The 18,083-nt window shown below is 39.8% G+C and overlaps 1 protein-coding gene across 3 annotated transcripts in view; it reads right to left on the bottom strand.

The window, feature by feature from the left end:
- The window catches only part of TRPM1 (transient receptor potential cation channel subfamily M member 1), a 173,301-nt gene that overhangs the window by 50,287 nt on the left and 104,931 nt on the right, over nt 1-18,083 (bottom strand). For all 3 annotated transcript variants that reach the window (XM_050967894.1, XM_050967896.1, XM_050967895.1), the window contains exons 7-11: nt 16,575-16,749; nt 15,228-15,351; nt 8,657-8,729; nt 6,429-6,529; nt 2,418-2,591 (exon numbers count right to left, since the gene is read on the bottom strand). In XM_050967894.1, the coding sequence (XP_050823851.1) occupies nt 2,418-2,591; nt 6,429-6,529; nt 8,657-8,729; nt 15,228-15,351; nt 16,575-16,749 (647 nt within the window). The remainder of the gene's footprint in view (nt 1-2,417; nt 2,592-6,428; nt 6,530-8,656; nt 8,730-15,227; nt 15,352-16,574; nt 16,750-18,083) is intronic.

The following is an 18,083-nucleotide window of genomic DNA, read 5'->3' as shown; positions in this document are numbered from 1 at the left end:
TGAACTGCGCAAACATAAAGAGTGTTTTGTACCATAACAACCCACATAAGCAGCATCCATTTAATTGACAAGCTGTTGCCTCAAATAGAGAGAAGTGGCAATATGCACTGGCTTCAATCTTCTGAAAAGAAATCCCCAAGTTTGCTGGAATATTTGCTGGAAATATTTGTCAAAAAATATACAAGAGCTTCCCTTAATGTGGCCAAACATGGGAACAACTCAACAGAATGTTTAACTTTAAAAAAAATTAAAATAAACTCATAGGAAATTCAAAATAAAAGAACTGTCTTCCTGTAAAATGTTAAGTCTCCCTCACTGATCATTTTTTTGTAATGGAAAAAATATATATTTTTGCACACGCTTTCTGTTCCCAAATATGGTTTAATCACTTTGGTTCAAACCTTCCAAAACAATTCACTCCTGAACTGAAAACAAACCTGCCAAATTCCAGCCAGGAAGGAAAAGGACTGGAAAATGTTGAAGTGTTAATAGCAACAGAAAATTATCACCTAAAATGGAAATGCTTGTGTGACCTTAGCTATAGGTAGATTGCACAGAAATATGTAATCTACCTATAATTATGAAGCCACCTATAAAATACATAAAAGTAGGGCTGTCGATTAATCACAGTTATCTCACACAATTAACTCAAAAAAATTAATTGCAATAAAAAAATTAATCACGATTAATTGCACTGTTAAACAATAGAATACTTATTGAAGTTTATTAAATATTTTTGGATGTTTTCCTATGTTTTTCAAATATATTGATTTCAATTATAACACAGAATATGAAGTGTACAGTGCTCACTTTATATTATTTTTGATGACAAATGTTTGCACTGTAAAAATGATAAAAACTTTAGAGCCTACAAGTCCATTCAGTCCTATTTCTTGTTCAGCCAATCGCTAAGACACAAAAGTTTGTTTACATTTATGGGAAATACTGCTGCCTGCTTCTTATTTACAATGTCTCCTGAAAGTGAGAACAGGTGTTTGCATGGCACTTTTATAGCCAGCGTTGCAAGGTATTTACGTATCAGATATGCTAAACATTTGTATGCTCCTTCATGCTTCAGTCACCATTCCAGAAGACATGCTTCCATGCTGATGATGCTTGTTAAAAAAATGTGTTAATTAAATTTCTGACTGAACTCCCTGGGGGAGAATTGGATGTCTCCTTTTCTGTTTTACCCACATTCTGCCATATATTTCATGTTACAGCAGTCTCGGGTGATGACCCAGCACATGTTCGTTTGAAGAACACTTTCATAGCAGATTTGACAAAATACAAAGAAGGTACCAATGTGAGATTTCTAAAAATAGTTACAGCACTGGACCCAAGGTTTAAGAATCTGAAGTGCCATTCCAAAATCTGAAAGGGACGAGGTGTGCAGCATGCTTTCAGAAGTCTTAAAAAACCAAACACTCAGATGTGGAAACTACAGAACCTGAACCACCAAAAAAGAAAATCAACCTTCTGCTGCTGGCATCTGACTCAGATGATGAAAATTAACATGCGTCAGGCCACTCTGCTTTGGACTGTTATTGAGCAGAACCTGTCATCAGCATGGATGCATGTCCTCTGGAATGGTGGTTGAAGCATGAAGGGACATATGAATCTTTAGCGCATCTGGCACGTAAATACCTTGTGACGCCGACTACAACAGTGTCATGCGAATGCCTGTTCTCACTTTCAGGTGACATATAAACAAGATGTGGGCAGCATTATCTCCTGCAAATTGTAAATAAACTTGTTTGTCTGGGCGATTGGCTGAAGTAGGATTGAGTGGACTTGTAGGCTCTAAAGTTTGACATAGTTTTATTTCTGAATGCATTTTTTTGTACATAATTCTACATTTGTAAATTCATCTTTCATGATAAAGAGATTGCACTACAGTACTTGTATTAGATGAATTGAAAAATACTATTTCTTTTGTTTTTTACAGTGCAAATATTTGTCATAAAAATAAATATAAAGTGAGCACTGAACACTTTGTAATTGTAATCAATATATTTGAAAATGTGGAAAACATCAAAAAGTATTTAAATAAATGGTATTCTATTCTTGTTTAACAGTGCGATTAATCACAATTAATTTTTTTTAATCACGCAATTAATCACCATTAATTTTTGTAATCACTTGACAGCCCTACATAAAAGGTTTCCTGTGCCTCAAAATATTCCAGGCATCAATATGTCCCTCACCAGAAGTTAATTCCTTTCATTCCATGTGGGATTAATGTGTCTGTTTGCACCACTTCTAGGACCTTGTAGAAGGTAACTCATTCTTTGATTTATCTTTGGGGTAGGCTGGGTGTGTGCACATGTAAAATGAGAAGAACAGATTAGAGGGAGGAGTCAAATGAGATGAAAAACAGAGCAGCAACTGGAAGAAAGACGCCACTTTCACCTTACCCAGTTTAGTAGTTCAAGCTTCCGTGGATCTGTTTCTTCTTCTGGCTCTTCTTTCATTTTCCCTCCCTTTTTTTTCCCTTTTCCTTTCCCTCTGCCTGCTTTAGTTTGAGCTGCTGGAGATTTCTTTTCCTTCTCAGGTGCTGTGCCATCAGTCACTGTAAGGCTTCCTAAAGGCTACATTTAATAATGCACAAATATTAAGATAATACAGTCAATTGTTTTGGCAATTGGAGGATTGTACATCAATAGAATGTTCTATTGAATCTTAATACCACCACTCTCTTTTACAGTGGTATTAACCTACCCTCACTCAGTGTGGCATGCTGTCCCCCTCTAGTGGTGGCTGGGCCACATATAGAGATTGATGGGCCTCATACAGCCTTAGCTAACAGAGCTGGGACTTTCAGCTTAGGCAGCATAGAGGCTAATGCTTTATGATCTAGACATCCCACATTTGATCCCAGCTGCTGGAATAGGTAGAGAATTCACAGTTGAAAAGGCAACGCCTAGTACACAATCTTTATCTGTAGTGGCAAATCTCTCAAAACACCAAGACCCAAATTGGGACATAATGTGGGAGAAAGATCCAAAATGAGGAACACACACTCAACAAATTCATGCAGGGATTCATTCCCTGAGTGCACCTATTCCATAATCATTTGCATGATTCTTTATCCCTGATATGAACAACAACATTTCAAAGTGGGACAGCACCATATTTTTGTAGTAAGTAGTTAAGTCTGGGACGCAAGTGGATGTCTCAAAGTAAGGTACAACGGAGAGGTATGGTAAGATGCTGAATATGCACCTGGCACTTTACCTTCTTTCCACTTTTTAAACATATATAGAGCAACAGTGGAATGTCCAAGTAAAAGCAACAAGCAGATAAGGAACAGAAGGGAACAGTGTTAATAAGAATGTCATATGGCCATCAGCTGACTATACAGTCGTATGGGCTAAGGCCAAAGAGGGAAGATTGCAGTTAAGTGGCTCATTTACGTGCTAAGACCATGCTTAATGTTCACGTATCCTGAGATGTGCCTATTCTTCACTACACCCTTCTCCATTTTAACTTGTGCTCTTGGGAGAAGGGAGGAAGGCACCCTTGAGGCTAGAATTGGGCAAACACCGAATTTTCAGTGAATCAGCAATTTAAAAAATTTGAAAAAAAATTCATTCCAGATGGAACAAAACATGTCATTTAGGCTTGGACCATTTAACGTTTTTGAATTTTTAAAAACATTAAAGAAAATTTTGAAACAAAAATAATTTCAAACTGAAAAAAATCAATTTTTTCAAATTGTGTTTGCTTTTTTTTTCTTAAACCAACCATTTGGTAAAACCAACCTGAATTCACAAAATGCTTCAATGTCACCAAATGTGCATTTTTCAATTAAAAAAAGATTTGGCTGAAATTTGTTGAGACTACTTCCCCTCAGAGTTTGGACTGCTGCACCTAGCACTTAACTTGTCCTCACACAAAACTTACACAAACATTTATGCTAGACCACAACAAATTGGTTCATTGTGCAGAGAACCAGGGCTGCCGGGGGGGGGGGGCGAAAGGGGGGCAATTTGCCCCAGGCCCCGGGCCCTGCAGGGGCCCCCATGAGAATATAGTATTCTATAGTATTGCAACTTTTTTTTATGGAAGGGGCCTCCTAATTTGCTTTGCCCCAGGCCTCCATAATCCTCTGGGCAGCCCTGCAGAGAACTGCAGGATCAAGGCTATACACATTTGCTTAACAAAGCTTTCTTTTTTGCACAAAGTCCTCTCACACTATCCTACCATGAAAGCATTTACAAGTCAGGACAGAAATGGATCTGTAAACTCACAGCAAACACTATATCAAGGGCAATCTTCATTAATTTGAAATGACAATGAATTGTAATTGGCTCATGTAATTTCCACAAAGAGTTGAAGAGTGCAAAGATGAAACTGGACAAAATAGTGGTAGGTTTTGTTTGCCTGTGGATGTTTTTGAATCTAAACACAATAATGTGGAGATTGCAACATTTCCTCTAAATAAATTGATTTATAATAATACTTATATTGTTTAGGATCCCTAAATCCTCTTTATGAAAATGTTTTTAATGGACTGTGAATATTGGAAACATCACATTCCTAACAGGGAAAGAATAAAATAGTGTATACAGGAAGGATTGTTGGTTAAATTTTTAATGACTGAAGTTTCTAAATTAAATTAATCTCAGTGAAGCATACAGTGTGGATGTATTTTACTGACCATTTTATTGTACGTCATTTCAAGAAAGACATCTAATTAAAAAAAAAAAAGAACCTTACTTAATTCTTATGGCCTATTTCATCCTGGTTCTTCAGAACACTTCGTAATAATTTGATACTAGATGGTTCATGTAGTAAAGCAAAATGCACAAGCATATTCAGTCATCAAACTTACTTAAAACTAGGGTTTTTTTCATTACATGAACGACTCTAGGGTAGAAGTTTCAAAAGCACTCAAGTATCTGATCTTACCCCATTGAAATCAATGGGAGCTTTACCATTAACTTCAATAGGCGCAGTATCACACTTTAAAAATGATTTAGGAGCACAAGACCCATTCCAATACCTTAGGCACTTCTGAAAATTTCACTCCTACATTCATTTTGCACCATCTCACATCCTAAGGCCTCATATTCAACATTTGTCTCTTTGTGGTCATGATTTTGTCTTATTAATTCCAACTGGAATTTTCAAAGGAGTCTCCTAGGTGCCTTTCTAATTTCCAGCCCTACTGTGTAATTTATTAGAGCTAGACATCTAACCACCTGCTTGCACTCACCAGTCAGGCAGCCTGAAGTCTAAGTAGTATTACTAGAACATGCGGTTCACTATGGGTGTGATGATTGGTTCTGCTGAGGCCTGAGGCTTGGTCTACACTACAGCATTAGGTCGATGGAAGGCAGTTTACGTTGATGTAATTATGTCTGTGTTCACACTACAGCCTTGCTCCCGCTGATGTATGTGCCCTATTATACTAATATAATAACTCCACCTCCATGAGAGGCATAGAGCTTATGTTGGTGTAACGATGTAGTGTTCGTGTAGACCCTGAGTTACTTACATTGGCTGCTGGCTGTCAGTCTTGTCAATTTCCTGCCTCCAAGCTGAAAGCCGAGCTGTCACCGCTGGGTGGGTGAGGAGCTCCAGCTAGAGCCTGGCTGCCCCTCTGGGTGCTTTGCTCCCAGCTGGGCAGTGCCCACTCTGCTTGGAACCTGGCTGCCGCCTGGAGACTCCCAGCTCTCAATGGGGAGCCCAGGTGCCATCTGGAGTCTCCTAGCTGCCTGTGCAGAGCCTGGTTGCACCAACGCTCCTGGCTCCCTTCTGGGAGGCCAGGAGCTGCCTGGCCTCAGGCGCAAAGCTCCCTGCTGGGAGCAGGGGCAGCTGGGCTCCTGGTGGCAGGGAGCAGGGAGCCGAGAGCTGGTGCAGGGAGTGGAGGGCAGCAGGGCTTCCTGCAGGGAGCTGCGAGCGGAGCCGAGAGCCCAGGTTCTCAGCCCCCCACACTGCCCCTCTTAAGTCAATGGAAGCACTCCTGGTGTGGACGCACCACACCAACAGAAGGATGGCAGTGTGTACATGAACCATGAGAAGCATAGGACTTATGTCAGTGTAGTTAGAGCAATGCCCTAACATAGGTCTATTTAAATTTCTGGTGTAGATATGCACTCAACATAAATCAGGCCCCACAGGATTTCCATTATTTGAATTTCTTGCCTCAAGAAGAATCTTGAATAAATTTATTTGCTAATTTTGTGCTGCTACTTTTCGTTTCAAAAGCACACGAGTTTTATCGTTATTAACTTTTTGGAAAAGGTAAGACTAGTGATACTTTATAATGAACAGTCCATATGGAATATTCCAGATCAGGCCATCATGCAGACCAAAAGAATTTAACATTACTGTCATTGCCAAGAAAATCAAAGGAAGGGATATTTGCCACTTAATTTAAAATTATTGCTAACTAATTGGTGTAGGAAAATCAGCTTTACCGGCCAGTGATGTCCAAAGACAAAGATTTGGCTACGTGCAATGTCCACACGGTTCCAGGCCAATGCCAAGCTCAGCTGATCTGGTGCAGATGCATTGGTACCTAAGCAAACAAAAGTATTTGGCATTTCACACTTCATGTAAATGAGTAGACATGACTGTAATTTAATTCTCTGGGGATTAGATTAGATCTTCAGCTGGTCTAACAGTGAGTAGTGATGTTGAAATGAAAGGAGCGATGATTTTTTTACACCAGTTGAGGATTCAGCCCAATAATCCTTTCAAAATTGGGAACAGTAACATTCTCCCTTGTTCCTTGCAGTTCACAGAAATGGACTTTAGTCCCTTACTTATTTTAGCAACAGTGATACAATATTATTCTCTGTAAATGTTGTTTAAATCACATTATGTAGTTTAAATGTTCAAGAATAATTGTCAGAAGCGATAAAATAATCTCAAATGGTTCAGATTAGCTCACAAACAAAAATCTTTGTGATAAGAGCATTATGGCTGAGTGTGCGCTTTGGAATCAAGCTAACAGTCCAAACCAACATTATTTTCTTTACAAAGATTTACTTTAAAAACAACAACAAAAACCAAACTCAACTGTTCGAATGTTTGGAAATGACATGGCCAAGGGGAATTGGCTGGATCCCTTAATCCAGCCAGTTGAGTGATCCAGCTCATTCTGCATTGTCATATCATCCTCCATCCTCATGATCCCCCATCTGCTTTACACCTCACACACAACAATTTTTTAAACCAAACACTTTTATTAGGACCTATGTAAAGGTACAGATAATTTACTAGGAGAGGAAGGGAAATTGATTGATTGAATAGGAAATGGGATTTTATTCATTTGCTATGTTGAACTTTGGGTATATTTTTGCAAATTTTGCGGGGCTAAGCTAAGTGTGGATGAGTGGTTTCAGGGGCTAGTGCCACTCCATAACAAATCTTCCCTCCTTGCTAAGAGTCTAGACGTTTATCAGAGCTTAAGCAGCTCCTCTGAAAGGCTTATTCCTTCTCTAAAACCCTGCTGACTTTATCCCTAATGCTGCTCCCCTCCCTTTCACAGAGTATAATCAGCAGTTTGGCAGATGCTCTAACACAGGTCTGGTGATTCCTTAATCTCATACTTCTCTTCTCCCTACATCTTTCACCTAAAATCTCTTTTGTAATCAACTGATATCAACTTCCGAAGTGCATAACATTCGATGACAGCAGTTGTTCCAACAAAGACAGACTCAGCCACAAAGGTTAGGGGGTTTAGACTGGGGGGAGAGAGAGAACAAGCTCATTGGACAGACAAACCAATTACATTTAGAAGTGACTGTAAAGCCTCACGCCAATCCTTGAACTACATCTTTTTTGAGGTTTAAAAAATCTAGTTAACTGCTTCCCTCTCCCCATGTTATTTATCATTTTGCATACACTGGCCAGGATGGGAATTGGATGTATTGAAACACCATGAGACAGGTCAGAGAGACAGGTTGGAGAGGTAAAATCTTTTAATGGACCAACGTCTGTTGGTGAAAGAGACAAGCTTCTAAGGCTATGTCTACACTGCACACCTTACAATGGTAAGGTAAGCAATGAAAAAACACCCCCCTGAGCGCAGCAAGTTACAGCACTGTAAAGTGCCAGTGTAAACAGTGCCCCAGCGCTGGGAGCATGGCTCCCAGCACTGTAAACTAATCCCCTTGAGGAGGTGGAGTATCTGCAGCTGGCGCCGCGACCAAAGCAGCGCTTTGGAGTTTTGAGTATAGCCAAGCCCTCAGAGTACCTTTGCCAGACCTGAGGACGAGCTCTGCGTAGCTTGAAAGCTTGTCTTTTTCACCAGCAAAAGTTGGTCCAATAAAAGATATTACCTCACTCACCTTGTCTTTCTAATGTACTGGGACCAACATGGCTACAACAACACTGCAAACACAAATGAGAAAGGTTCTTCTGATATTTCCTGCCCAAGTGGAAGAAGGAAGCTGTGGAAACTTCAGGGTAATGCTATGGAAAAGTTCAGATCTAGACCTTACATATTGGGCTCATATCTTATCAGACCTGAACCCAAAACACCAAACGCTTTGAGGTTACTAATCTGAACTGATAAGAACAGAACAGACAACAGTTTTGGTATTTAGAATGAACCACACAGAGCAAGTGTTTATTTTGGTGTTTTTTTTTTTCCAAGTTGGTTTGTTCATCCTTATTTTTTGCCTGCATAAAAACTCACCTTTAAGTAGAGCAGTTAAAATAGACATCTCAATGTCCTGTTGTCCTTCAGAACCCATACGGAACACGGTTATCTATAGGACAGAGTAAAACCAAACACACAATTAACTCAGGAACATAACTTAGAACAAAAGAAAGAAAGAGGATAAGGCTATGTCTATACTCCACAGCTTTTAGCAAAAGGGCTGTGTTGGTACAGCTGTGCCGCTAAATGTCATGCAGTGTAGCTGCTGTTCGTTGGTTCTCCTGCAGACAATGCGCTGTTCACACTGGCACTTGTCGTAGCAAAACTTTTGTCTTTCTGGGGGGTATTTAACACCTCTGAAAGACAAAAGTTTTGTCATTGAATTTCCAGTGTTGACATAGCTTAAGGGAAAGAACAAGAGAGAGAAAAGAAAAGAGATAAATTGTGTATTTTTCTATATTGTTTGAAAATTTTCAAAATTTGCAATTTCAATTACATTTTTCATTAAAATTTCTAATTTTGACAAATAAAAAGGGATGAAAACTTTCATATCTTTGTCCTGTTCTTTGACTGGCTACACAACTAGTAAAAATAAAAAATCAAGCTTTTAAATTTTGATGAAATTTTTCCACTGATAGATTTTGACAAAAAACACAGGACAAAATTACTGTGCCAATTTTATTTAGTTTTCCATCCATCTCTAGTATTTTACAGTATTACGAATTGCCCGCTTATATCTGAAATAACCATTATGGCATTTCTTTGACTAAATTTAACATTCACACAAGTTTGAGAGACAAGTTAAGTAATACATTGACAAAAAGTACAATCCTAGATGAACCTTGGAGGCAACTCTCTTGTACACAAAACTGAATATTTATATTGATGTTTGGTTCAGTTGCTTATTAGTGATTCAAATCTACTGAGTTAAAAATGCACAATAGTGCTTTAACAAAGCAAGTTCATTGAGACATTTTTCTGCAAACCTGCTTTCCTGTGCTTCACCTCTCAAAACACCCCTCTTTCATCAAGCAGGTAGGTGTGGGTGTGACTTGCACATACAGTCAGTGACCTATGTTGGGGGGGGTGGTAAGCTGCAGGAGGCATTTGCCTCTGGCAGCACAATTCCTGCCCAAAGCATATGACTGGAGAGTACACCCTTTGGATGGTACCATGTGCTACCCCACTTTACACCAAACAAACTCTGCTGTCCTCCTCCCACTTCCTTGGTGTGCATTATGCCCTTGCATGCTCACAAAAAGAACACTCCCTGTGTTCCCACAAGCACTGCCAAGGCAGTTGTTCACAGCCCCTTTTCAAAGGGACAAGTGGCTAAAACGGGAACCAATCTGAACCTTAAATCAGAACCTCATCAAAAAAATGTTTGGGAAAAAAAAGCCTATTTAAGTTTTTGCCCCATTATTTTTCATATTTGCGACTGTCCTGGGTTCTGGTTGGCATTAGAAAAGAAGTGCCAAATCACTATAAGAAAGGTAAGATTTCTTCTGACTCCATCAGCTTAGTGTCATTAGAAACAGAGGGCTCAAACCTGCCAGATACTGAGAATTTTGGCCTTGATCCAGCCAAGCACTTTAGTCCAGGAGTAGTCCACTAAAGTCAAAGGGACTATTTAGATGCTTGAAGTTAAACATGTGCTGAAGTGCTTTGCTGGATCAGGGCCAGAGTGCACAGCATCTTGCAGGGCTGAACCTAGAAAGCACAATGGGCTTCACAATGTATTTTATTAAGCACAGTTACTGTAAAAAGAATGATCTGACACTCACATTCTATGCAAACTTGATCTGGATTTGAAAAAAAAATGTGATGAAGGAACTTAGGAACACTGACTTTCTGTATAGCCAGTGCTGCAAGTATTAATAAATGTTTTGCTCAGTTAGAAAATACTACTTCTGTGGCAGAGAACTAGAGAGTAAAATGGATATAAATATCTAGCTTTCAATGAAGGTATCCTATAGTGTGTCACTGATTCTGAGACTAGAGTGCCTTATACCTGTAAATGTCCTTTACTTTGTATCATTTTTATGTTACCCTAGAATATCTAAAGATGCTTCGCTTTTGCATACTTGAGTGAGTTTTAATATATTCATATTGGCCTTTTGAAAAGTACATCTATATGCTGTAAGGCAGATGCGCTGATTTATGTTTCTTTATGATTGCCCAATATAAATAACTAGATTAGAAGAATAGTCTGGTAAATAACTTTGTGCATTAGTGATTGTTATGCATTATTAGAATTAGTATTAGAATAATTATTAAAATAAGTTTTAGAATAGCACCTAGAGAACTCAGACAAGATTGGGGTCCCATTGTTCTAGGTGCTGTACACAAATGTAATAAGGAACAGTCTCTGTCCCAAGGAGATTGCAATCTAAATAGACAAGGCAGACAGTAGGGCGGGAGGACAGGAAATACTACAGTTCCTATTTTACAGATGGGGATTGAACACAGAGAAAGTAAACAATTCGCCCAACTCAAACAGGGCATCTACTAGACTGTAAGCTCCCTGGGGCAGGGGGCATCTTTCTTATTATATGTATGTACAATGTACAAAGCACAGTAAGGTCCTGGTCTTGTAGACTAGGGAAAGTTATTACAGGTTAATTGGAGCACCTGTGGCCAATTAAGGCCATGCCAGGAACCTAATAAAAAATCTGTGCTTCAGGAAGACAGGGCAGAGTGAGGAAGGATACAGGACTGGAGTTTGGAGGCATGTTGCTGAAAATTGAAAGACCAGAGAACCAGAGGAAGAGAGACCCTGCCCCAGCAGAGCAGAGAGACCCCTTCTCCTCATGTCAAGGACGAAGGGTAACTCTACCCAAGGGGGAAGAGGGTAAGAAATCCACAGGGTTTGAGAGGGGCTTGGGCTCAGAGTGAGGAGCAAACCCAGACCCCTTCTCTCCGCTTCCCTCCTCTACCACCTTCCTGGGCCACTAGCGGGGCCCTTGACACCCCAAGAGCACGGGTAAAGGGTGGCATCCTAGCCTCCCTACCAAGAAAAGCATGGGACCCACCATACCAATGTTGGCCATTATGTCACAATCCTTGGAACCTTACTTCAGTTTCTGTTCGGTCCTTAGAGTAAGGATTGAGTAAAAATTGCATAAGAATCACAGGACTGGGCCTTTATTTAGGAAACTAGGGTTTGAGAACTAAAAAGCATAAAAATCTAAGGAATGGAGCTAAATTTGAAATTGCATCGTTTTTCCTTGATGCAAATGCTGAACTCCCCAGAGTACCAATGGGAGTTCTACACTAGGAATGATGTCACCTTCTGATGTACCTCCAAAAAAAAAATTATTGGAAGTCAAGGAAGGAAAAGAACATTTGGCAAAAACAGGAGGCCACTATGACACTAAACAGGCAGGGAATTACAGACTGGCATTGAAGGGCTTAATTCTTATCTTGAAATTTGTGGGAATTGATGTTAGTACCTCCTGGCCAACTGAGGTAACTATTAGAATGAAGAGTCTGCGACTTGTGCCAAGACTGTGGATGCTCAATGACAAATGGCCAGATTCTACAAGAGGTCAGCAAATAAGCACCTCTCCGAAAGCTCCCCCCCCAACATTATAAGTATTGGTCAGAGGTATCTATCCTAATACTGTCTCCCCACAAAACCCACAGCCAGCCTGCTCTGCTGAGCTTCTCAACTGGAGCAGAGAGTGGCTTTGGAGATTGGGGTGTGGACTGGTTGTTTTTTGTGCACACTGTGGCTTTTTGACCCAGCCAGGACCCCATCAACCCAGCCCACTGAAGAGATTGTTTGTGCTCTGGGCTGCCAGAAGATGGGTTCACGTTAACACTGCTGTTACTGAGTGTATAAGATATTCAGTGGTGTTGTGAACATCATACATTAGCCAAGATTTTTACCTAACGTTTGGATCTGGAGAAAAATATCAGATATTTAAATACTAATATCCAGCTCATCACAGGACTAGAAAAATAGTGAAAGTCTCTAAAATTCATTCTCTATTTTATGATTTCTAGCTCTTTACCAGCTTCTTTTTAATACTTTTACAGAGAAGAATACGACAGAAGAAGGGGAAAGAGTTGGAGGCTGCTGAGACTCAGAGTTGATTTGATGGAAAAGATTTGATTAACTGGATTTCTGGATGTTCTGTTTGCTGCTCTTTATCCCCAAAGTGGGACATCAGGATTAATATTTAAGCTGATAAAATTGGTCTCATAACTCCCATTATTTACCCTAATTGCTGAATGCTCATTCTGTAACTTACTAAATTTTGTTTTGGCAGCAAAAGGCTATGAAAAATCATTCTTTGATTGATGCTTTGACTGCCGGAGTCAGATTCTACAATAAAAGACAATGCCTTCCAGACTAGCATATGTAACTTGAGGATTTTGAGAATATTTCCTGATGGAATCTTTGGATGCAGGTTCATATTAATGGTGTTGGGTGGAGTTCTGTACATTTTACCTGCAATCAGGCCTGAAATCATGGCTTTATCATGCTAACCATATAACACTGTCCAGACATCAGTTAGAGATGGACAGACATAAATGGCTCATTTAAACTGATGCAGCTCTTATAGATCATAATGAGGCCAGCATTAACAGAACTGAGGGAAGAACTGACCCAATGGAATCTTTCACTAGCATCACACATTCATTGGACCAAATTCTGAAGTCCTTAACTTGGATCTTATTCAGTTAAAACTGCCATTGAGAGTCAGTGGAGTATGCATGAGTAAGAAGCAGGAGCTGGAATCTGCTGCTCTTACACACAAGAAGTAGCACCTCCCTCCATGCGTACTCCCTTTATTGTGGATGAACTGGGCCTTAAGCATAAACTTGAGTATTTAGACTTGGGTTAAAACATCTTTGTTCATTTAATCTGCAAGAATCAGATCCCATTCTGGAAATGCAAACTGCTGCAGATATCACATAACTATGTGGGAAAAAAACAAAACATGAATATACTTTCTTTTCCCTGACACTTCTCAGTGTACAGTGCCATGTTATGAGGGGGAACTATAGTCCCACCTCTCAAAGGTATTTAAGTGCCTAAATCCCATGGATTTAAATTATTTCAATGGGAATTAGGCACCTTAATATCTTTGAGGAGCTGGGTCAACTTGTTCACAGAGATCAGACTGTCATGGTGTGTGGCTGTCCTATAGTGCCTCCTGCTGGCGTAGTATTCCACTCCTGCTCCTTGCCTCATTTTCCCTTCCCAAGGTGGGTATCAGCTCACACGCTAGCCAGTTCCAGAGGGGTTTCTTACCCCTCCGGCCAAATCACAGCCAAGAAATCCTAACTAAAAAGTCCCAACAAATAAAAAAGGAGCTTCTGCCCTTTGGGGCCTCTCTTCAGACCATGCCCTGAGCCTTATTCCTTATTCCAGGCTCAGAGGATCCTGAAATAGGGAATAAGGTCCCACATTCCCTTGGCAGGCAGGGATTGGGACATCTAGTCCTAAGAAGCAGGAAGCATTTGGAAGAAGAAATAGAGGAGGGAAATAAAGGGATAGGAGATGTTCTCTTCCTGCAAGAAAAGAGCTGCACCTCTTTCTATCTAGTGCTCAGCCTAGTTACCTCCCCTCAGTCTATTTCATGGAGATGTGGCATCGCTTCACTAGGGACAGAATCAGGTATAGCAGAGATAAGGCAATTGTCCTCAAGTTCGTACTAAAAATTGTGGCACACCTAGTTACTGCAGTTAGGAAAGAGGGGTTTGGTATTTCAATCCCACTCCCACCTCTAAAAATAACCAGCATTTAGAAAAGAAAAAACAACACTGAAAATGGAAAAAGCTAGACTTAGCCAGTTGAAACTGCTGTTAAAAACAAAGCTGTTAAAATGTCATTGCTATTTGAAAATGGCTGCTTCAGATTTGCAGCCCAAAAGAATTAACTGGAAATCTACCCCTTGACACAAGGGAGGATATACTCATACAATGAAAATATGAAAAAAATTCCACAGCTGCAATTAACCAAGTGGAAACATTCATTGGTACCCTTTGCATGCTAAAAACAACAGACTATAACCCCATAAGTACAAGTACTATTGATTGATGATGGATGAATACATTTATGAATCCTAGACAATTTTCTTTTCCTTACAAGTGAGTTTCTCCCCTGGTGGGACTTGAAGGCGCGTGACTCAATGATGTGGATAATACTGTCATGGCAAGCATGGATCAGGAATGACATTGATGCTTAAGAACATTAAAAACAATTTTTTCCCCAGGACTTAAAAAAGACAAGTCAATTGTAAAAGGATGCAAGACAAAAGACTAAAATCACTTCTTCCGGGAATCCTTCCTCCAATTATCTTTTCACTACCTTCTGCACTTGATCCTCCCATCATGTCTATTTTAGGGCCCAAATCTGTCCCACTGAAGTCCATTGGAATGTTTCCATTCCTCTAAATGGGAAACTGGCCATTAAGTTGGAACTTGTTTGGGATGGGAGTGATCTTGCCTTAGTCTATATTTGTGAATCATTGTGTACATTTCTGGCACTCTGCGAATGAAAGACAAATAATAACAATATGTAAATGGCATTTGAAAGGAAGGGTAGGGTTGTACTAAGGTTAAGGCATTTGTGAATGAATGTTATGGCACTTACAAGTTCCTTCTTTTTCATACATTCCATGAGAATGACAAACAGCTGATGGGCTTGGTTCCGGTTATAGTTGAAGGTTTTTTGAATGGTAACTAGAAGCTGGTCCCTGAGGGATTCACTTATTATCCTAACAGAAAAAAAAAAGAGAAAATACCTAAAAATAATATAAATTACACTCCGTCATTAAAACAAAAAACAACAAGAATTTTTACATCAGTCCAGTTTCTTTGTTTTGAGAATATATAATTTATCCAGGATCTTCCTATTTTATGATATAAGATTATGGGACTAATGAAAAGAGTTAGCAGTACTCTCATGAGATCAATACCAAAATTGGTTCCCATATGCATGTCTGAAAATCTTAACACAGGAGCCAAAAACTGAACGGCTAGGTGACTGAACCATCTTTTCATTCACAGAGATAGCCACTGCAGCTACATGTTTTGTACCTCTATGTGAGGATCAACCAAGGAATTCTGTCTCCAGAGGACATTTTACAAGACCACTAATTTCACCTTAAAATACTGCAAATGCTTTTCTCTAAAGCTGAAGGAATGGGATTTTGGGGATAGTGGGATGGGCGTATTGGGTTATGCTACTGGGTAGTACTGTATTTGTAAGTGGACTATGAATTGAGTTCTTGTCAAGGGGAGCCTGGAAGCTCATACAGAATATTTAAAAATATGACGTCTAAAGAAAAGTATACTTAAAGAAGTTGAAAAAGTTTCAGCAATGTTTAAATGATTTGATTTGGGTCTGTGAAAGTAACACGAGACGTGAGCCCTCCAACCTTCACTGGATTCTTCATAAAACATTTACTTCAAGAAGATGGCAAATATTACCAACAGACATTCAGAGCAGCGAAACTGCTGAAGCTACAAAATATAGATAAATTAAGAGCTCATCAGAAAATTGCTCTCTCTAATCTGAAAGCAGAGACTCCAAAGATTCCTCATCATCAAACAATGCAATTATCTCATCATCATCTGATAGGGAAATTGGATATAGCGTCATGCATACTGCAATAGACAGCCATGCAGCAGTGAGCTATCAAACAGACTGATTTCTGATAAGTTATTTCAATTAAATTTGAATACACTAGAGAAGACTAGAAAGATGATGAAGACGGGAAAACAGAGAAATGTGTTGGTGAATTAAAACAGGACATTCTCGTGAACATTTTATACTTTTTGTTTTTAAAATTCAATTTTGTAACTTGAACGAAAGCTTGTGTCAAAATTTCAAAATTTTCATCCACCTCTACTGGCAACATAGAGGCAAACTGGGTAGTATCATACCACCAATGCCCTGATCTATCCACAACCTTTGTAATGATCCTAAAAATCTTACCCCCCTTCTTCAGAATATTTATGTGCAAAAGACAGAATGTCAGATGCTCGTCCACTGCCATCACAGATCACAACGGGCAGAGGGGGCTCTTCTCGCAGGCATTCCAGGACAATAGAGATCACATTGGGACCCCCTTCAACTATGAGCCCAACCACGGGCACACCTTGTCCCAGACCTGTAAAAGAAACAGGTGTGTCATTAAACACCAGTAACGGTACTGGGTTTGTTTCAAAGAGGTGGAATGGTGTGAACGTGTGTGAATTCTGTGTTATGGCTTCCCAGTGAACCAGAGCAGCGAGGAAGCTTCAGGAAAAGAAATGGAGGGTGCGCATGATTGGGTGATGGCGTGAAAGATATCGCCTATGTTTCTCCACAGCCCCAAAAGCAAGCAAGCAAAATGTCTCCCAGCCAACTTTCTTCGGTACTGTACTTACTGTCTATTTATTCAGACATGCATTAAGTGATCCATTTTGCAATCTCAATTGCATGGGAATTTTGTTAGAGTCCATCTGTAGCTAGATCAACTATACTGGGGTAGGCAACCTATGGTACGGGTGCCAAAGGTGGCACACGAGCTGGTTTTCAGTGGCACTCGCATTGCCCAGGTCCTGGCCACCAGTCCAGGGGACTCTGCATTTTAATTTAATTTTAAATGAAGCTTTTAAAACATGTTAAAAACCTTATTTACTTTACATACAACAATAGTTTAGTTACATATTATAGACTTATAGAAAGAGACCTTCTAAAAACGTTAAAATGTATTACTGGCACACAAAACCTTAAATTAGAGTGAACAAATGAAGACTCGGCACATCACTTCTGAAAGGTTGCCGACCCTTGAAGTATACTAACTCTAATACCTTATTACCCCAATTAATATTCTGATGGCTCCAGGCTATTGTCTCCTTGCTACTTTTGCCTAGTTTGGTACTTATACACCATGTCATCCTCAACATGACATCCATCTATGCTCTCTCTTCAGATAGAAGCATTAATTTGCTCTCTTTATCATTAGGTTGAAATGGCTGGCCGATGTAAGAGACGACAACTGAGCATCCCTTTGCTGTCCCTGCCCCACTATGAACTCCAGGCATAGGATGACAAAGGGAAGCCCACAGGTCACATGGTCTCTGGAGTCTTGGTCACTTGATCACTTACAACTCAGGAAAATGCAAGGCAAAAAGTATTAGGTGCAAACTGTCTGATTTCACTACCCATAAGCATTTGGATCAAGTTCTTAATTCTGTAAAATGATCAACTTTTCATAAAGAGGTTGTCTGTTTTTTTAAAAAGTTCACTGAGAAACTGTGGAAGGTACCACAACAGCAACCCTGCATATTTAATTCATCTCTCTGCAGAACAGGCACAGCATGGGCAGCGGTAGGTCAAGTCTCCCCACACTGTCCAGCCAATGCGTCCTATATCTGATCTGGAGGGATCCCAGAGATTGGTTCAGCCTTTGTGCCCATTGAATCATAGAATCATAGAATATCAGGGTTGGAAGAGACC

This window comes from Gopherus flavomarginatus, chromosome 9 (genome assembly GCF_025201925.1).
Source record: "Gopherus flavomarginatus isolate rGopFla2 chromosome 9, rGopFla2.mat.asm, whole genome shotgun sequence".
In the NCBI taxonomy this organism is placed as follows: Eukaryota; Metazoa; Chordata; order Testudines; family Testudinidae; genus Gopherus; species Gopherus flavomarginatus.
The sequence above is the reverse complement of the archived record's forward strand: the minus strand, read 5'-3'. Positions and strand labels throughout refer to the sequence as shown.